Source organism: Cebus imitator, unplaced genomic scaffold (assembly GCF_001604975.1).
Source record: "Cebus imitator isolate Cc_AM_T3 unplaced genomic scaffold, Cebus_imitator-1.0 Scaffold26, whole genome shotgun sequence".
NCBI classification, from domain to species: domain Eukaryota; kingdom Metazoa; phylum Chordata; class Mammalia; order Primates; family Cebidae; genus Cebus; species Cebus imitator.
In genome coordinates, this window is record NW_016107341.1 from 9,272,546 (window position 1) to 9,294,713 (window position 22,168).

The 22,168-nt window shown below is 39.4% G+C and overlaps 2 protein-coding genes across 7 annotated transcripts in view; one reads left to right on the forward strand and one right to left on the reverse strand.

Moving 5' to 3' along the window:
• The window catches only part of PHTF2 (putative homeodomain transcription factor 2), a 169,337-nt gene extending 153,459 nt beyond the window's left edge, over nucleotides 1–15,878 (reverse strand). For 3 of the 6 annotated variants that reach the window (XM_037736568.1, XM_017523128.2, XM_037736569.1), the window contains exon 1: nucleotides 15,679–15,877. The gene's annotated coding sequence lies outside the window, so the exon portion shown is untranslated. Of the gene's footprint in view, nucleotides 1–15,678 lie in introns of all 6 variants that reach the window. The other 3 variants (XM_017523130.2, XM_017523131.2, XM_017523129.2) reach the window with 2 other exon arrangements.
• Nucleotides 15,879–16,035: 157 nt separating this feature from the next.
• On the forward strand, nucleotides 16,036–20,686 carry TMEM60 (transmembrane protein 60). The gene is made up of 2 exons (XM_017523133.1): nucleotides 16,036–16,396; nucleotides 19,992–20,686. The coding sequence occupies exon 2, from the start codon at nucleotides 20,042–20,044 to the stop codon at nucleotides 20,441–20,443; it is 402 nt and encodes a 133-aa protein (XP_017378622.1). The 5' UTR covers nucleotides 16,036–16,396; nucleotides 19,992–20,041; the 3' UTR covers nucleotides 20,444–20,686.
• The last annotated feature ends 1,482 nt before the right edge of the window (nucleotides 20,687–22,168 follow it).

Here is a 22,168-nt window from a genome sequence, read left to right on the forward strand (position 1 = left end):
GTTCCCAGCATGTATTTTCCCAGCTAGGTTGAACAAGGTAATACCATCTTCTTAAATAAGACAGCTATCATACTACAAAGAAGTGTCCTTTTTGTGGTGTAGTATCATGTTTTTTGCATTTTTTTTTCTTTTTGTTGGAATTTTGTTGTTTTAGTTTATTTTTGAGATGGAGTCTAGCTCTGTTGCCCAGGCTGGAGTGCAGTGTCATGATATTGGCTCACTGCATCCTCCACCTACCACATTCAAGAAATTCTCTTGTCTCAGCCCCATGAGCAGCTGGGATTACAGGCGCACGCCATCACATCTGGCTAATTTTTTTTTGTATTTTTGGTACAGATGAGGTTTCACCATGTTGGCCAGGCTGGTCTTGAACTCCTAACCTCTAGTGATCCACCCAAAGTGAGCCTCCCAAAGTGATCACCAGGCCTAGATTTTGTTGTTTAAAAATACCCCCCATGTATGGTGCTGAAGTGCAGTCTAGTGCTCCTAAATGCAAGAAGGATTTAATTGTCTCACAGAGAAAATACTATGTTAGGTAAATTTCATTCAGACAGGAGTTTAGTGCTGTTGGTTGTGAGTTCACTATTAACAAAATTAACAATAAAATTAAATAAGGTGTCTTTAAACAGAAACACATATGACACAAGGTTATGTACTGATCAGCTGATAAATATGTCATGAACAGTGGCTCACAGGAACTCAACTCTGTATTTCCTCTAACAGCAATGGTTCACTATTGGCCAATTCAGTTTGCAGTGACCTTTTATTAACACAGCTGTGAACAATGAGAATTTGTTGTAATTGGACGTACAGAGTGGGCTTGCAATTAGCTCCAAGAAGGTAGATGGAAAGTTAATGAAGTAGAAATGAGGACTGAATTGTGTTTCCTGAGTTTTCTCCTCCTGTGGTTACAGGGACCAATTTAAAATTAGGATACGTGGCTTTAAATGCTATTCTTGATACAAGGTCATTTTAAAAATGACGAACATATGACTGGACACCAAATCTTACTATTTTATGTAACAATATTATTAACATGTCCAGATCATCAATTCATGATTGATAAAACTACTAAGCTAACTACTGGCCTAAACCGCCTAGAAACTGGAGAATGCAATACAATTTAACAGTCACTATCCCTAACATTCTTTTAATCTGAAGAAATTTTCTAAAAGTCAGGAAACCAATATTTCAATTTGTAGTCTATTCAAATCCACATCACAGAGAAAAGTACTTAATAAACATACCGCAACTATTAAGCCAGAATCATGAGCTATGTATAGCTCATACGTTTCATTGTTGCTTAAATCTTTTCAGCAATATGACATAGAAGGTGCTCAAAAATACCATACCATTTCTTTTCTCCCTTTCACAGAGTAAAACATTGCTATCTACTCCCACTTCTCCATCTCCTCTCTTCAATCCATTCATGCTTTCACCCCCAACCCTCCCATGAAAGCTCTTTCTAAGGACACCAATGACTTCCAGTTGCTTAATGTAATGGTCAGGTCTGAGTTGCTCATCTTATTCGACATACTGGTAGTGTAAAGCACGCTGATTATGTTTTCTTCTCCTGGAACACTTTATTCATTTAGTTTCTGGGAAACCACTTTCTTCAGTTTGTTCCTGTTTTCTAACTCCTTCTCAGTTTCTTTGCTGGTTTTCCTCTTCTCCCTGAGCTCAGTTTTTACACCTCTCTATCTTCATGCAGTCCCTTGGTGATCACATCAAATATCTTGATATAAATACTACGTATAAAAGAGTGTAACTGGATTGTTTGTAACTTAAAGGATAAAATGTTTTTATCCTTTTAACCCTAAAGGTTAAAATTAAATAAATAAATAAATACCATGCATCTAAAGATGACTACTGTTAGATTATGCCTGTAACCTAACCTGTTCCTATATCCATTAGATTAGAAAAAGTCACAGTTTCCTTACTTGAGGGCTTCTCAGAGCCTTTAACATGTTACTCTGCATTATAAATATCCAATAGAAGATTATGTACACATTATTTCTTACATTTATTTATAACAGAATCCTTTCCTCATGATACATCTGGTGAAACATACTATTGACTAAGTCACTAAATATAGCATACTTAGACATCTCTCAAGTAGTTCTAACTTCTTACAGCATAAATCATGTAAAAATAAGCAAGCTTTTGCTGGTTAGAGATAACAATTGAGTTTGAGGTATTCAAATCATTTTACTCCATTAGAGGAAACTTGCCTCAAAATTTTCCTTATGCGGAGATAAATTTATATCTCTCTTAAAATACATTCATCTATATTAATTATATACTCTAAGTGAACACAGATTAAATGTGTGCCATTTCTTCTGCCTCAAACAACTTAATAAGTATATGTTGTCATTAATTTTTTTCCAGACTAAATGTTCTCAATTCCTTCACTTGTTCTTCGTATAACATGATTTCCAGGCCCCTTGCCATCTAAGTTCTTTTCCTCACCAGATAAGATCAAAGTAATTCTTGGAATCCAGTTAGTGAACAAAATAATGTATTTGAAGAATGCAAAACACTGTAGCTATAATTTCTTGTAATAAGGATATGATCACTTGGTCATGTAACCTAAGCCTATATTCACTTTTTTATTTTTAGCAGCCATGACACTAGTTATTATTTTCTGAAAATAAAGGTGTATTACACACACCCATGCACATGTACACTCATCTGTATACACATATACTTAACTATGTACACTCAGATGGCCTAGAAACATGATTCCTCAGTAGCAACAAGCAAACCTAACACCTACATCTCTAAATACCACTTCATAGTAAAAAAAAAAAACCCAACACTCCTGAAAGAAATGTCTTATTCTAGGGCTGGTACAGAGATAGTACCAGATGACTGTGGAATATCTTGTTGGATCAGAAAGTAAAAAAATGCTCAAAGAATCATAGAGATATTGGCAAAAGGATAAAACAAGAATCCGTGAGTTCATACTAATATGAATAAATAAATGAATAAAGAGGTAGAAGCTTTTCTTTATCACAGAAGTCAGCTAATAAATAAAAATAAATTACAGAATTAGAAAAATCACCATTTGGCACCCATCTTGATAATAACTGAGTCACACAAGAATCATCAATAGATGTTAAAAATAATGGGTAAGTTTGAGAGAAGAAGGATATTAACATAATTTTAAAGTAGCCACAGGTACTTATTAATTACAGAGAATAAAGTAGTGACTTTACCTTGGAGAAACCTGGCAGATATCTCCTTAACTAAATTATAAAAGTTATCATCACCAGTAATAGGAGAAATTACAGTATTTGTTTCCTCATACAATACACTGAAAAGTACACAACATCATGTCTGTGGTATTCCAGCCCAAAGTACATCACCCAGGGCCGGTGCAGTGGCTCATGCCTGTAATCTCAGCACTTTGGGAGGCTGAGATGGGTGGATCACCTGAAGTCAGGAGTTTGAGACCAGCCTGGCTAACGTGGTGAAACTCTGTCTCTACTAAAAACACAAAATTAGCTGGGCATGGTGGTGGGCGCCTGGTCCCAGCAACTGGGGACGCTGAGGCTGGAGAATCACTTGAACCCAGGAGGCAAAGGTTGCAGTGAGCCGAGATCACACCACTGCACTCCAGCCTGGGCGACAAGAGCAAAGCTCCATCTCAAAAATAAATAAAAATAGGCTATGCACAGTGGCTTACACCTGTAATCCCAGCACTTTGAGAGGCCAAGGTGAGCAGATCATGAGGTCAAGAGATCAAGCCCATCCTGGCCAACATGATAAAACCTCATCACTACTAAAAATACAAAAATTAGCTGGGCCCGGTGGCATGCACCTGTAGTCCCAGCTGCTCAGGAAGCTGAGGCAGGAGAATCACTTGAACCCAGGAGGCGGGGGTTGTAGTGAGCCAAGATTGCGCTACTGCACTCCAGCCTGGTGACAGAGTGGCACTCCAGCCTGGTGACAGAGTGAGACTCCGTCTCAAAAATAAAAGTAAAAAAATAAAAATGAAGTATATAGCCCAAATCTAATCAAGAGTAAAAATCAACCAATCTTAAAGTGAAAGTCATTCGGCTGGGCATGGTGGCTCATGCCTGTAATCCAGCACTTTGGGAAGCCAAGGTGGGCAGATTAGAAAACAGTATTATAAATGTCAATTTCCTGATTCTGATCATTATACTGTCTTTATGTAGAGAACAATCTTATATTTAGGAAATAAAAAGTCAGTAGCGGTAAAGGAGTGTCATGACTCAAATTAGGAAAAAAGTAATACATATGTACATATATATATATATATATATATCAAGACAAAGAAAATGATGAAGCAAATGTAGTGAAATGTTAATATATGGGTAGCTGGGTGAAGGGTATACAAAGTTTTTTATTATTGCACATTTTAAAAAATCTGAACTGTCAAAATAAAATGAACATAACTGATAAGCTTTAATTCAATTTTAAAATACCTCCTTTCTCATGTTAATTTTCTACATGCCAACTATTGATTTAATACACATACAACATTCCTCTAATGATTTCATTTAGTGTGGTTGCAATGGAAAAGAAATATAGGGTGGGAATAAGAAAACTAGCCCAGTGCCTCAGTTTTACCAATTCATATAATCTACTTCCATCAGAAGTAAAGCTAAAGGCCATTCTAGTTGCCTATAATCAATGAAGAAATAAGTTAAGCCCATCTTAAGTCCATTTCACCCACAAAGATCTTCAACAGTCCTTCATATCTACTATGTCCAAGGTTAAGTTAAATTACCATTCAATATATGATTATAGTAGTATTTTCAGTCAATGTTGCAAATATTTTCCAATGATAAAAACTGAATGATACCCTTAAGAAAATAAACACTTCATTAATCTAATAATCTTCCTTAGAAATTATACAGACATATTTTGTACACACACATACACAAAGTTTTGTTGTCAATAAGAACTGGGTTTATGGCCAGGCATGGTGGCTCTCGCCTATAATCCCAGGACTTTGGGTCAGGAGTTTGTGACGAGCCCGGCCAACATGGTGAAATCTCATCTCTACTAAAAATACAAAAATTAGCCAGACACGTTGGCAGCACTTGTAATCCCAGCTACTTGGGAGGCAGGAGAACTGCTTGAACCCAGGAGGCAGAGGCTGTGGTGAGCCAAGATGATGCCACTGTACTCCAGCCTGGGCGACAGAGTGAAACGCCATCTCAAAAAAAAAAAAAAAAAAAAGAACTGGGTTTACATAAGAAAATGCAATTCGTTGCTCACCTTTTAACTCATCACACATGCCTACATTTCTTTTAAGAGAAACAGGAATGCTGACAAAGATGAACCTAAACACATTCAGCCAATCAAACCTATAGTCTACTGTGATTCTGGCTATGCAATGTTTATGCACCCTAAATACAAAGCTGGTATTTAAAAATAACAAAAATAAAAATGGTACTTTTTATATTTTCCATTTAAACTATTACTTCAAAACTCAATATACAGAAGTCCCCACTTCTAGACATTGTGGGAGTAACAAGGACCAGGACCAGAGTATTCCTCTCCATTTAAAAACTAAAATATCAGAAAAAAAAAGTGAAACATTTTCAGATACTGGGAAACTGATAGCACATCCCCAAAAGGGTGGGAAAAAAAAGTGAGCCCTATGATTGTCCAAGTGTGCTGTCGCAGTTTCCAGGATGCAGTGCCGAGCCCAGAAGTATCCCTACATTGAGAAGCCAGATTTGAGTATTCAGAGACACCAAAGCAGCTAGAATTCCCAAAGTACCCAAAGAGGAGAAAGCTGCACAAAGAATAGTTCTGTAGCTCTGTAGAAGATTCCCCTTAAGTCTTCAGTTGACTATTGATTGATATATACAGTGTAGGAAAAACTACCTGAAGCAAGGGAAAGAACCACCAAAAAGGAGCAGGAAGATCAGTTACAGCTTGAAACAATATAAAACATAAAATGTCTGGTATTCAAACAAAAATTGTCAAGCATATAAAGAAACAGGAAAATATAATTCATAATGAGGAGACAGAATCAGACCCACAAATGATAAAGAGAATAGGACTTGTAAACAAGGATATTAAAACATCTATTATTTAAAACATTGCTAAAAGAAATTAGAGACCTCAAATAAATAAAAAGAAATTCTATGTTCATGAATTGAAAGATTTAATATTGTTAAAATTTCCATACTACCCAAAGCAATCTACAGCTTCAATGCAATCCCTATCAAAATCCCAAGAGCATTTTTGGCAGAAATAGTAAAACCCCTACTAAAATATATATTGAATCTTAAAGGACCCCAAGTAGCCGAAACAATTTTGAAAAAGAACAACAAATTTGGAGGACTCACACCTCCTGATTCCAAAACATATTTTAAAGCAGTAATCACAACAGTGTGATATTGGTATAAAGATAAGTTAACAAATGTAATAAAGACTCTAGAAATAAACTCTCATGTATGTGGTCAAATAATCTTCAACAAGGGTACCAAGACCACTCAACAGGAAAACAACAATCTCTTCCACAAATGGTGCTTGGAAAATAGGATACAACAAAAAGAATGAAGGTGGACCTTTATTTTATACCCTCTACAGAAATTAACTCAAAGTGGATTAAAAACCTAAACATAAGAAATAAAACTAAAAAACTCCTAGAAGAAAACACAGGGGAATGTTTCATAACATATGACCTGGCAATTATTTCATGTCTGTAACACCGAAAGTATAGGCAACAAAAGCCAAAATAGACAAACGAAACTACATCAAACTTAAAACATTCTGTGCATCAAAAGACACAAAAGGCATATATTTACTCCCATGTAGAATGGGAGAAAATATTTGCAAATCATAAATCTCATAAGGGGTTGATATCCAGAATATATAGATGACTCCTACAACTCAATAACAAAAAATCAAATAACCTAATTTAAAAATGGGGCAAGGACTTGAATGGACATTTGCCCAAAGATGATCTACAAATGGCCAACAAGCATACAAAAAAGATGCTCAACATCACTAATTATCAGAAAAGTATAAATCAAAACCACAATAATATGTCACCTTACATCTATTAGGATGGCTAGTACAAAAACAAAAAACAGAAAATAAATATTAAAAGATGTGGAAAAATTGGAACCCTTGTGTATTGTTGATGCAACTGTAAAATGGTACAAAAAGATTAAATATAGAACTACCATATGATTCAGCAATCACATTTCTTTGTATATATCCAAAAGAACTGAATGCAGAGTCTCAACAAGATATTCGCACTCATTCATAGCAGCACTATTCACAATAGGCAAGAGGTGGAAGCAGCCCAAATATCCATCAATGGATGAACAAAAAGTAGTATACACATATTAAAGAATATTATTCAACCTTAAAAGGAGCAAATTTAAGAGTGTTTAAAAAATTTTATATATATAATGTATATGTTTGTGTGTGTGTATATATATATATATACACATATTTAAGTATCTTAAAATCTCTTTAAAAAAAGAGAACTGACTAAAAGATGAACAATATAGTTTGGGATTTATAACATGCAGCACAAAGAACAGCACAAAGTTTCAGAAAGTGGAAACAGTATAGTATTAAAAGGTTTTCATAAAATATATGAAGTAGTTTTTTTACTCCAAAGGAGACTGTGATAATGATGTATACTAGCTGCTACAAACAAAAACTGCAAGAAAAAAGAGCTATAGACAAGTCAAAAAAGGATATAAAATGAAGTCACAAAAATACTCAAAGAATCCAAAGAAGAAAAAAGGAACAGATGAGACAAAAAACAAATAGCAAGATGAAAGACTTAAACCCAATAATATCAATAATCACATTAAATGTAAATGGTCTGGGCCAGGCGCAGTGGCTCACACCTCTAATCCCAGCACTTTGGGAGGCCTAGGCAGTCAGATCACCTGAGGTCGAGAGTTCAAGACCAGCCTGACCAATATGGAGAAACCCCATCTCTACTAAAAATAGAAAAAACTAGCTGTGTGTGGTGGCGTATGCCTATTGTCCCAGCTACTCAGGAGGCTGAGGGAGGAGAATCACTTGAACCCGGGAGGCGGAGGTTGCAGTGAACTGAGACTGTGCCATTGCACTCCAGCTTGGGCAGCAAGAGCAAAACGCCATCTCAAAAAAAAAAACATCTAAATTAAAAGGCAGAGATTAGGAAATTGGATTTTAAAAAGCAAGACCCAAGACTCAAAAGCAAGACCTATTTTTATGTGTATCTGTCAAAAACTCACTTAAATATAAACATAAAAAGGTAGAAAGTAGGGGGCAGGAGCAGTGGCTCACACCTGTAATCCCAATACTTTGGGAGGCCGAGGCAGATGGATCACCTGAGGTCAGGAGTTCAAGACCAACCTGGTCAATATGGTGAAACCCCGTTTCTACTAAATATACAAAAATTAGCCAGGCCTGGTGGCAGGTGCCTGTAATCCCAGATACTCTTGAGGCTGAGACAGGAGAATCACTTGAACCTGGGAGGCAGAGGTTGCGGGGAGGCAGAGGTTGCGGTGAGCCAAGATTGGGCCATTGCACTCCAGCCGGAGCAACAAGAGGGACTCTCCATCTCAAAAAAAAAAAAAAAGGTAGGAAGTAAAAAGATGAGAAAAAACATCATGTTAACACTAATAAAAAGAAAGCTTGAACAGCTATACAAAGTAGATTTTGGAGCACAGTATATTACCAGGATTAAAGAGGTCCATTTCAAATGATAAGGGAATCCAATTCACCAAGCTATCATAACAATCATAAATATGCATGCACTCAGCAATAGAACTTCAAAATATATGATGCAAAAACTTACAGAATTGCAAGGAGAAACCAGCAAGTCCACATTTATAGAGATTCAATACCATTCTTCCAAAAATTGATAACAAGTAGACAAAATTAACAAGGATATATAGAAGACATGAACAATTATATCAACCAACTTGACTTGATTGACTTTTTTTCTTTTTTTTGAGACAGAGTCTCCCTCTGTCGCCCAGGCTGGAGTGCAGTGGTACGATCTCAGCTCACTGCAACCTCCACCTCCCAGACTCAAGGGATTCTTCTGCCCCAGGCTCCTGAAGAGCCAGAACTACAGGCATGTACCACCACACTTGGCTAATTTTCTGTATTTTTAGTGGAAATGAGATTTCAACACATTGGCCATGCTGGTCTCGAACTCCTGACATCAAATGATCTGCCTCCCTGGCCTCCCAAAGTGCTGGGATTACAGGCATGAGCCACAGCACCCAGCCTTGATTGACAATTACAAATCACTCCACCCAACATTCTTTTCAAGTGTGAATACATCAATGGCCAAGGTAGACCATATTTTGGGCCATAAAACAAGCCTAAATAAATTTAAAATGATTCAAAACATACACTGTATGTTCTTTGAACAGGCCGAAATCAAGTTAGAAATAAGTAACTAAAAAATACCTGAAAAATCAGCAAGTATTTGGAAACTCATCTACATATTTCTAAATAACCAGTGGAGTCAAAGAATTCACAAAGGAATTTATCAAGGATTCTAAACTTGAATGAAAATGAAAACAACATATTAAAATTCGTAAGATACAGTCAAAACACTAATTAGGAGAGAATTTTATAGAATTAAACACTCATTTCAGAGAAGAATAAATGTTTCAAATTATGAGCTAGGCTTCCAACTTGATTCCAGCAAATCGAGAGCAAATAAAATGCAAAATAAACAGTAAAAACAAAAATAATAAAGATGAATAGAAACCAGTGAAACTGAAAATAGAAAATCAATACAGAAAACTAAAAACTGGTTCTTTGAGAGGACTGATAAAACAGATCAATAAATCTCTAGCCAGGAGAATGGGAAAGAAAAAAGAAAATACATCAGAGTCTGAATGAGAGAACAACACTATATGTCTTATAGACAGTAAAAAGATTAATAAGGGAATGTCATGAATAATTTTATGCCAATGAATTTAATAACTTTAGATTAAATGAACAGATTCCTTGGAAATACAAACTATCAATGCTAACTCAAGAAGTTATAAACTGAGTAAGCCTTTGTCTACTAAAGAAACTGAATTTATAGTTAAAATTCTTCCCACAAAGAAAACACCAAGCCTACATATGCAAGTTACTTGGTATTGTCTGAAGTTTTAAGACATATGGAAGGATCAAATCTTTATTATCAAGTGCAGACACTAAGGATATAATTTTGATATGATTATGTTAGTATTTCAGCAAAATTATTCTGAAGGAAACTGTGTGAGGAAATGATTAGTGTAAGGCTAAATTAAGAGGAAGTAAATGATAAATAATTTGGTGACAATAATGAGGGTCTGAACTAAGTCAGTGCCAATGGTTGTTTTGTTTTGTTTTTCCTTAATTGCTGGTGTTGGGACAAGGCATGATTGAAAGACAGATGATTAGCAGACAGAAGGAACAGATGTAGTGATTGACTGGTAATAAAAGATACGGAGAGGAACCACATAACTCTTGGCTTGGACACTAAAAGAACCCTCATTAAGACTGGGTGTGGTGGCTCACGCCTGTAATGTCAGCACTTTGGGAGGCCCAGGCGGGTTGATTACCTGAGGTCAGGAATTCAAGACCAGTCTGGCCAACATGGTGAAACCGTGTCTCTATTAAAAATACAAAAATTAGCTGGGGGGCAGGAGAATCACTTGAACCCAGGAGATGGAGGTTGTAGTGAGCCTAGATCACACCATTGTACTCCAGCCTGGGCGACAAGGGCAAAACTTGGTCTCAACAAAAAAAAAAAAAAAAAAAAAAAAAAAAAAAAAAACCTCATTCACTCGTTAAGACAGAGACTACAAAAGTAAAGATTTGGGAACAAGAAGATATGTTTGTTTTTCAACAAATGATACATTAATGCATTCCAACACCCAAAAGACACATACAGGAAATCCGTGCAGTCAAATCAGCTTGTTCTATCTCCCAAGATAGAACAAGCATTCCCGTGACTATACAATTAATAGCTTTTCTCTGTCAAAGAATTTTAGAAATAAAAAAGAAAGCAGTTAAGAGATTTGAGAAAAAAAGTCCCTTTCCCTATACACTTCATTCACTGAAAACCTACTTCACTGATTTTTTTCATTGTCATTTAGAATAGCAAAACCTTATTTATGCACTCCACCTGATTTAATGAGTTTAATACACTTTCTTCAGAAAAAAAAAGTTGATCATGTGAAGCTCTCTCCCAATACTTTCCCTTCTTTTGTGTGGCTGAAATGATTCTTCACTCAACTCTGCCTGTTGAATTCTATTGCCTCCTTTTAAGGTTTTATTTGCTTGTTCGCCATTTTCTGGCTTCTCTTATTCTATCTGGGAAAAGTTATTTTACAACACTTGTGTGCGTGTGCACACACACACCTATTCAGCTTAGTCAAATAACTGCAACAATCACTTTTTTAGCTAGTCTCAGAAACTAAGAGTATGTCAAGTGCTTTACATACATTATTTCATTTAATTCTTAAAATCTCACAAAGTAGGTAACACCATTTAATGAACAAATAAAACTGAACCTCAAAAAATTACATAATGAGTCCAATGTCACACAATCAGTGGACGGTAGAATTGGGACTTGAACCTAGGTCTATAGACCACCAAAACTTATGCCACCTAATTTTTATAAATTTTCTGCTATCTGTAACAGATCCTATACAGGTCTTCCTAAAGTACTTTTATTCATGCAACAAATATGAGTGACTATACGTCTTTAAAATTTCTGTAGATATACTTTTAACAGCTCCTTTCTTGTACTGTTTTTGCAACTGGAAAGCTGCATACTATGCACTTTTTTACCCTTTACTTCCTCTCATTAAATGTCAAATTTAATCATGTTATGATTACTATCAGGTAGTGGTTCAGCCACGGCTATTTCCTGCCCCAGTTCCTGTTCACTACCTAGAATGAGATCCAGCATATTTTCATTCCTAGTGCTCTAAAACTACCTGTTCTAGGGAGCAGTCAGGTTTTCTCACCTGAACATTCATTTCTATCTTTAGTGTCACGTTAGCAATTTGCATAAGACTAACAAGGTGTACTAAAAATGCAGCTTTCCTAAATGTCACTTAATATTTTCTACTTAATCATATGATTCTGGTCATCAAGCGATGTTTCAGATTTGTAAATTTAATCTGAGTATTTATGGTTCTGCATTAATCTGAGAAGACAAAAGCATGCGACTTTCTCAGATTTTCAAGGGCAATCCCAATTTAAAACACACTGGGGCCAGGCATGGTGGTTCACATCTGTAATCCTAAGACTTTGGGAGGTCAGGGTGGGAAAATTACTTGAGGTCTCTAGCCTGGCCAACTTAGCAAAACCCTGTATCTACAAAAAAATAAAAATTAAAAATTAGCTGGACACAGTGGCACACGCCTGCAGGTCTAGCTACTCAGGAGGTTGAGGCAACCTGAGCCTGCGAGTTCAAGGTTACAGCTGGAAGACAGAATAAGACCCTGTCTCAAAATAAAAATGTTCGATTCCACTATCATGTATCAAGTAGGAGTTAAGAAAAGACAGTCAAAATAAATGCAAATGGAAGTTTGCAATAATGACTCCATGTGGCTACAGACCAGGTAAAGGGGTTAAGGGATGGCAACAGTCACTTTGGGTTTCTTCCTTGAGTCTTAATTTGCACTGGGAAAATAAGTAGTGAAGGTAAATGATAAATAAACATGCAATAATGGACGAACTGTTGAGGTTATTCTATAATTTTAGTATCTAAGTATGCAATTTCTGATCATCAAAACTGGGTGGTACTCACTTTGCCCAACCACATTTACATACCATTATCATTTAAAGCTGGTCTTCACACATATATTTTATATAAAGTTACAATAACCATTCCCTCAACAATCCATATTTCTGTTATGAGACTTTGCCTCTTCCTGTTCTGCATAGAATGCCCTCTTTCCCCATCTATGAACACCACCTCCGGACCTTTTAGGCTTCAGTGGTAGCTCCCCTCAAACTCAACCAGTTCTCTCTTAAAATTATTTACTGTTTCTTTTTCTTTTCTTTTTTTTTTGAAATGGAGTCTCACTCTGTCAGCCAGGCTGGAGTGCAGTGGTGTGATCTCGGCTCACTGTAGCCTCAATCTCCCAGGTTCAAGCAATTCTCCTGCCTCAGGCTTCCAAGTAGGTAGGACTTACAGGTGCATGCCACCATGCCCAGCTAATTTTTTTTGTTTTTTGGGTTTTTTTTTTTTTTTTTTTTTTTTTTTTTTTTTTTGTTTTTTTAGTAGAGACAGGGTATCACCATATTGATCAGGCTGGTCTTGAACTCCTGACCTCGTGATCCACCAGGGACGGCCTCCCAAAGTGTTGGGATTACAGGCGTGAGCCACCACATCCGGCTTGACTGTATTTTGACTGTAATCTATCACATGAGGTCAAGTGTCTTGTAGCATCATCTTGGTACTCAAAAAGTTTCAGATTTTGGAGCATTTCAGATTTTCAGTTTACAGATGCTCAATCTGTATACACTGTATCGTATTATCATCATTTGTTCAAATATCCATCTCTCCCACCAAATGGATGCTCCTCAAATACAGAGAAGGTGACTCCATCCCTTTACCTTCAGCAACATCCAACAGTGCCTACATCTCAAAGTGTTATTGTGTACAACAGTGGATTCAATTTATGGTTTTGCAGCATTATTTTCCACTCAGTAGTATCCTACTATAAAGTCTCCACGAAGCCAATTACACTGTGACAATACAGTATAAGGGCTTGGAATGCAGGCTTTGAAATCAGACTGCTTAGGTGTGAACCCCACCTCTACTGACTCATTCTCTACTGACTCGAGAAGAAATCTCGAACATATGAGTTAAACTAAGTCTTGATTTGCTTATCTATAAAATGACGGTAATCAGTACCCATCTCACAGGACTAAAAGGTTAAATAAGATAATATACAAGTAGTCCAACTATTTTGATTCTCATTTTATCCACATGCCACCCTAAATTCTCTTCAGTGTAGTGATGTTTTTTTCATTACAAATTCCTTGCAATTTTGCATTAAATGGACCAGCCAAAAAGGTTCATGCTTTACAAATTGGGCGAGTCATTATTTTTAGGACCAACTGTCCAGTGCCAGTTTGGGCTCAAAAAAAGTCTACTCTTGGAGGCTTGACTATGCAAGAGTGCCCCCATTGTATACTATACTTGTTTACTGACCACATTTTCATGCTGTACCAGAAAGTGGTCAAAATTAGAACACGAAAACTCTCTACCTCATTAACACCTAACTTAAAACTATCAGACGCATTCAGACAGCTAATCTGTGTGGGAGGCAGGCTATTTCTGGAGCAAAAAAAAATTCCTGGAACCACTGTGCGTCTGGTCCCAGACACGGCTCATTCTCCCCAGACCTCCAGATTCCTCTCCTCCAGGTTATGGAGGTTGAGCCACTACAACCGATAAAGCATATCCATTTCATTCTCTTAAAATTTGCAGTCCATACACCATATCCAAATTAGGATTTCAAATTGTTATGCTAGTTTATGGCCCTTTAGGCTAAAGTGTACAGTTTCCAAATTCTCAGAATTCCCCTTCCAATATTAAAAATATGGTGAAAAAGGCCCAGTTTGAAAGAAAATAAACTTTACAAAAATACCTGAAAACAAGATCACATAGTAAGTCTCTAGCCAATGTCTTGGAGGAAAAAAAAAGATACAAACGTTTAAAAATGGCAAAAGCTAACCAAAAGCTGTAAAATCAAAGTATCACACCTAAAAATTAGTCTAAACATAAGCACGATATACTATTAACAAAGAAAGCAACTGAAAACTACAAAATAATATTCACCATGAATTTCAAATTACTTGGCACGTAAAATACACACTGAGATTAATAAATTGTTCCAGATCCTGTACTTCCGAGGTTAGTATAAAGCAGTTCCTTGTTTTTGCCAGGCTAAAAATAAAAAGGGTGACAGATAGTGACAGAATAATCCCTAAAGTTACACAAGAGGTGCTGAGTTAGAAAGCCATAACTCGAAGGACAATACCAGAACGCCGGCTGTCAACATTGGGCAGATAAAAATAAGAAAAGATGTAGCATGCTGACGGAGCAGGGCATTGTTTCCAGACGGGAAATATCCCTTAAGGCCGGTGCCTAGTATCTCAGTACCCGCTCGGTAATGTTGGGAGCAGAAAACTCGACCGCCGCCTGCTCAGAGGGGGCAGGGCAGCGACCCTCCTTCCACCTCCTCCAGCGCGCGAGCCACCGCCCCCTCCCGAGCCCGCTCCTCCGGCCGCTAGCCGACCTCTCCCCGCCCGCCGGGCTCGCCACCCGAGACCCCTGAACGCTCTTCCAGGACCCGACGACCCCTCAGCACAGCGCCAAGGGAAGGAAGCAAAGGACAGGGGCCTGGGAGCGGGGCCGGAGGGGCGGGCGGCGGTGCTGGGCTTCGGCCCGTCACCATTAAGGTTTGAAGACCGCGCGGGCTCGGGAAGAAGGCGGCTGAGCCTTCGCCAACGGCCGAATGAGGGCTGACCCTGGCCCCTCAGCTACTGGAGACTGCTTGGAAAGTCACCCGCCGCAGGCGGCGACGCGTTGGCCCGGGAGCCCCCACCTCCATCCTGACAACCGCTCTCCTCCCTCGTCCCGATCCAGCCTCGAGATTCTGTCAGAACTCGATGACCTCCACACGGCCCATCCGAGCGCGGAGGTGATGCCGCTCTTACCGTAGGAGCAGGCGCCGCGCCGCTAGGAGGCGGCTGAGGTGTGCGCGGGAGACACCGAAGCTAGCGCCGCCGCCAGAGCCCGAGGAGCTACAACGAGGCTCACGGCGGGCGCGCTGCCTCCAAAGCGTTGCCCCACCCCCTCTCCAGCAGGATTTTGCGCCGGAGCCTGCAGTCACTGCGCGCGGGCGGGGAGGACTGGAGAAGGGGTGGGGCGCCCCGAGGGGGCGGAGCTGAGCGCCGGCTTGGTCTGATTAACATCTGTAGGCCCAATGGGAGCACGGAAACTCCAGGCTGAGCTTGGACTGACTTCCTTCCTAACCCGTGACAGTGGAGAGGCGGAACCAATGGCTTCTTTTATTGCCGCCTTTCTGTCGAATCCGAATGTAAGGAAAGGTCGGTTGGTTTGCACTGGCGGACAAATGGTCCAATTGAAGCGAGAAAAGGGGCCTCTGAATCCAGATTGGCGTCCTCTCTACCTATAGAGTAGACTCAGGGGCAGTGAGAACCAGCCCCGGATGTGGGCGCGGCCCTGAGGTAGAACTGTGAGATCCTCTACCGCGGTGGGTTGGGGAGGCGGAACTGAAATTTTTTTCGTAATTATCATGTGACGGGTTCTGGATTTAATGGGGGGAAAAGTGCGGAAAAGGACAAGGATCCACACTGGCGAATTTCCTGATCTTCGCGCCCGTCCCCGCTGTCCCGCCGGCGGCGTTGCCAGGTGAGTCCAAGGCTCTGCCCTAGCCCGCACGGTGCACCTGAGCTGGCCTCCGGATTCCTCCGTGGGCTGTGCGACCGACCCCCAATCCATCACACAGCCAGCCCCAAACGCGCACACACCTTCTTGGTTCCAGGGCTTCTGTGACCATCCAGCAGGAACCGTGTTAAACTTCAACGTGTGCTGGGCCCACAGCCCATAAACGGGGGACGTCTGGGTGGGGCGCCGTGAGCCGACCATCGGTGTTTGCAGAAGGGCAAGGATAGTTCAGGAACGTCCTGAAGTTCCAGAGGCAAGTAGGCCCCCAGATCAGCGAAGTTGTAAGCAGAACGCTGTTCCTTTGGCCGAGGCTGTTGCAGCACGGGCTTTTCGAAGTTGACTCACTAGGAATAATTTTTGGGCTCATGAAGCAAAATTACCTTTGGGATCAGGCAGGCTCACTTGGTAGAGTACTGGCAGTGGCGAGAGAAGGGAAATGGGGGCTGATACTCAGACGCAGGCAATGTCGGTAGGGCTCTATATATTTCCACACGGGGGTAACTCCGAAGGTTTTAAAAATGAATTAAGAATCATTGACAAATACGTAACTGTCTTCCTAATGCCAGAAATAACCACCTTAAATGGGAAACATTTTAGTTGAGCACATTTTTGGAGTACGCACTTCCACCTCTCATGTGAAGAGAATAGCCGGAAACATAACTACTGCCTAAATTGATGAAGACGTAAATGTAAAATTGGGGTCGTATGTCGTAGTCGTAGTTCAGTATGCAAGCATACAATCCTTCAGTCGTCATTTAAGTATCAGCAGTGCTTCCCCATTGAGGGTATTTTCGTGCAAGAACATAACATAATTTTCTGGCATCCCATATTATACATCTTATAGGAACGATAAGATTGTTACTTGCATCCTTTCACCTCCAGCCCTAAAACCATGGTGAGTGCAGCCAATCATAAGGAAAAGAATGAAGCTTGTCTTATCCGATGGCAGATGGAAAAGTAAACCTTTTTTTTAGAGGTTCATAGAAACGGCCAGATTGATTGGAGATGGGGATTGTGCAGTTTACAGGATGAAATCCATCCATGGTTATTAACACAGACCCCTCCAACCCTGCTTCCAAATTCAGCCACACATCCCACTATATGGCAGCCTTTGGCCAGGACAGGAAACCAACACAGAAAAATTACTCCTTAGGAGCAAAAAGTACTGCAGTATGAAGCCTCTGCCAATTAAGTAAATAAGTTTAACTGCCACTAGATGGATATAAGGGGAAAGAGGTGAGTTAGGAGACTCATGCTTAATTGTTGAAATAAAACAGATGTGTTCTCTTGCACAAGAATAGCCACCATTTAAAGTAGTATAGATGTTGCACAGTACCATCAAGATTGGTTCTAAAATATAGTTAATTGAGCACACTAATCTAGGGCATTTGGCTCATTTAGCCAATTTCTTCACCTTTTCCTTCTTCACCCTTCCTTCCTGCATCTTTCCTTCTACCTTGCATGCTTTTATTCCTATCCCTAGCACCTTCTGATCTTTTTCTCTTTCTGTCCAGTGTCCTCTCTCATATTCAGTGTCATTCCCCATTGCCTTATTTCTCTGTTTATAGTCATAATTAAATTCTTCCTTTCCTGAAAATTTCTTCTTTCAGTTTCATATACCTCACCTTTCATTTTCTCTTCTCCACATGACTCAAAGGAATAAAATGTTCTCCACTGTTTCCATTTCTGGATCTTCTGTTTACTCCTTAACCAACTGCATTCAGTCTCTGGCTTCTGATTTCCCATTCTACTTATCCTTTTTCCAAATAGTCATAAAGATTAGTATAATAAACTTGAATAAGCGAGGAACATGTCATAAATCTATATGTGAAGATTAAATATAATAAATGCTATTTCTAAGTTTTATGGATTCACAATCAAAATTCCAAGTTTTTAAGAATCAGCAAATTTAGCATTAGCGCAAAATAGAAAATATTCTATACCTGAATGGAACCTTAGAGGAAAAAAACTGAAAATATTCTAGAAAAGAGGCAGACACTTTGGGAGGCCGAGGTGGGTGGGTCACCTTAGGTCAGGAGTTCGAGACCAGCCTGGCCAACTTGGTGAAACCCTGTTTCTACTAAAAAATGCCAAAAATTAGCTGGGCTTAGTGGTGGGCGCCTGTAATCCCAGCTACTCAGGAGGCTGAGACAGGAGAATCGCTTGAACCCGGGAAGCAGAGGTTGCAGTGAGCTGAGATTTTGCCATTGCACTCCAGCCTGGGCAACAAGAGTGAAATCCCATCTCAAAAAAAAAACCAAAAAACTATACCACAAACCAGTGAGAGTATTGTTAAAAGAAAATATATATATTAAATCAGGAAATGTAAGAATTTTTATGAGAAAATAAGTGAGAACTTAAGAATGTAAGTTCCAAATTATGTGAAAATCCAGTGTTATCAATGACTTTTATATTATTTAGCCCAACAACCTCTTTACAATCTTTTTGTTTTCCTTTTTTGAGACGGCTGGGGGTGTCTCACTCCATCGCCCAGGTTGGAGTGCAGTGTGCAACACAGCTCACTGCAGCCACAACTTTCCGGGTGCAAGTGATTCTCCCACTTCAGCGTCGCAAGTAGCTGGAAATACAGGCATGTGCTACCGTGCCTGACTAACTTTTTGTATTTTTAGTGGAGATGGGGTTTTGCCATGTTGCCCAGACTGGTCTTGAACTCCTGGGCTCAAGAGATGCACCTGCCTTGGATTCCCAAAGTGTTGGTACTACGGGCGTGAGCCACTGTGCCCAGCTACTAAAATCTTAATTCTACTTGATATCCTTGTGATTTTTATTAACCATTCCCTCCTTTTATTGATGGATTGATTGATGGAGACAGGATCTCACTCTGCTGCCCAGGCTGGAGTGTAGTGGCACGATCTCATGGCTCTCTCATTGTAGCTTCGACCTCCTGGACTTAAGCAATCCTCCCACTTCAGCCTCTCAGTAGCTGTGACTACCACCACGCCTGGCCAGTTTTTTATTTTTTGTAGAGACAGGGTTTCACTCTGTTGACCTGGCTCCTCTGTAGCTCCTGGGCTCAAGTGATATGCCCACCTTGGCTTCCCAAAGTACTGGGATTACTGGCATGAGCCACACACTCTTCCCATTCCCTCCTCTTAAAACTCTCTTCTCAGCTTGATATCACCTCTACCCTTTTCACTACTTTGAATGTTTTTTTCTTTGTACCCCTTGAAATTGAATGAAAAATTACAGATTTGCAAATGTAGAGGAAGATTAAGAGCATCTTTGCAGTGCAGGAATAAAGTCATAAGTGCCTGGACTCCAATGATAGCACTGAAAAGGAATCACCTGACATTCTGAATAGAGCTCATACTGGGGATTTGCTAAAAATTGTACTTTGTCATGGGCTGTAGGGAATGGTGGATATAATGTCAACAATCACTGTAAGTTTTATAGGATTTGAAAGGAAGAGTGGTAGAATGTTAGAATGTTTTCACAATTAGGAAGTCAGTTGGGAAAGAGCCAGCTTTGTTCACTAGGAATGGAAGTGATTTATTTTTTCTGGTATCAAAACAATCTTGACTTTTTCTCCTTCTCTTAGGGTATATTTCCTTTTTTTCGATCCTGCAACAGCCTCTTTAAACTGTTTAAATGAGAATGTCCTTGGCTCAGAGAGTACTGCTCACCTGGCTTTTCACGTTACTCTTCTTGATCATGTTGGTGTTGAAACTGGATGAGAAAGCACCTTGGAACTGGTTCCTCATATTTATTCCAGTCTGGATATTTGATACTATCCTTCTTGTCATGCTGATTGTGAAAATGGCTGGGCGGTGTAAGTCTGGCTTTGACCCTCGACATGGATCACACAATATTAAAAAAAAAGCCTGGTACCTCATTGCAATGTTACTTAAATTAGCCTTCTGCCTCGCACTCTGTGCTAAACTGGAACAGTTTACTACCATGAATCTGTCCTATGTCTTCATTCCTTTATGGGCCTTGCTGGCTGGGGCTTTAACAGAACTTGGATATAACGTCTTTTTTGTGAGAGACTGACTTCTAAGTACATCATCTCATTTCTATTGCTGTTCAACAAGTTACCTTTAAAGTGTTCTGAATCTTTTCAAGTTTCATGAATACCAGAAAACTGAGGGAAAATACCAAATATAGTTGTATACTACTTCCATAAAACAGAATTGGTGAATCGTGGACTTCTGCTCAGCCTACAGCTTAATTATTCAGCATTTGTTATTGAAATCTTTATTATCTCTATGTAAATAAAGTTTCTTTTGGACCTCATTTTTCTACATGACTCTTGAATAATACGTTGTATGTGGTCAGTATCTAAAGTAAGTAAATATAAAACCTTTAACCTACATGTTTGGGCTGGGTGCGGTGGCTCACACCTTGTAATCCCAGCACTTTGGAAGGCCAAGGCTGGTGTATCAGGAGTTGGAGACCAGCCTGGCCAACATGGTGAAACCCCGTCTCTACTAAAAGTAAAAAAAATTACCCAGGCGTAGTGGCGGGCACCTGTAATCCCAGCTACTCAGGAGGCTGAGACAGGAGAATCGTTTGAACCAGGAGGTGGAGGTTGCACTGAGCCAAGAATGCACTACTGCACTCTGTCCTGGGCGACAAAGCGAGACTCTGTCTCAAAAAAAAAAACACAAACAAAACCTACATGTTTGAATAGAAGTTTAATATACTATGGCTCTATTATGACCAAATAAATGGACATATGTGTTTCTAAATTATGAAAGAAAAAAACTAGTGACTGAAACAGAGATGCCACTTTGTATTTACATTCAGAAAGAATCTAAGTTTGATAGATTCTTATTTAGGCTAAGTTCACTATTTCCTCTGCCTTCTGATTGGGACAAATAATTCAGAGGTGGCATGTTAAAACAGAGCAGAAAGGCCGGGAACAGTGACTCATCCCTGTAATCTCAGCACTTTGGGAGGCTAAGGCAGGCAGATCACAAGGTCAAGAGATTGAGACCATCCTGGCCAACCTGGCAAAACCCCATCTCTACTAAAAATACAAAAATCACCTGGGTGTGGTAGCGGGCATCTGTAGTCCCAGCTACTCGGGAGGCTAAGACAGGAGAATCATTTGAACGTGGGAGGCTGAGGTTGCAGTGAGCCAAGATCGAGCCACTGCACTCCAGCCTGGTGACAGAGCGAGACTCCATCTCAAAAAAATAAAAAATAAAAATTAAAAAACAGCAGAAGCTTGCCACTTCCTAAAGTTAGAGGTACCTTATAATCCTGATTCTGTCAGGACAGGCCCAGTTTATGCCTATAGTCCTGGGGTCTCAAGGAATTAGTGCCCTTCTTGCTCTTAGAAGTATCTTAAGAGAGCATATGATCACCCTACCAAGGTACTAATCAATTCCAATGAAACAGAGGTGGCAGCACTTACAAAAATTCCAAAGAGGTTGAAGTGTCTTATAGCTGAAGCACAATGATTGTTCTTACCCTATACAACCCTCACTTTTAGCTGTGAGAGAAATCTGAAGTGGCTTTTCTGTTTTAAAAAAAAATCAAACGAAAAGTGATTTCTGGCTACTGAAACAGGTCTAGTTCTCCCTTGTAATGACAGATAACATAAGTTTCACAACAGCAGATTAATACAGCTTAACTCACTAAGCATTTGAAACTAAAGAGCGAGGCTAAATAAATAAAAATAACTGCAAATGTTTTCATCTTATAATTGGCAATAATATTTTTGGTATGTAAAAATAGGATACAGAATAGTTAGTACTGGGAACTGAATGT

Coding starts and splice junctions, on each gene's coding strand:
- TMEM60 (XM_017523133.1), top strand. CDS start 20,042: ATGAGAATGTCCTTGGCTCAGAGAGTACTGCTCACCTGGCTTTTCACG.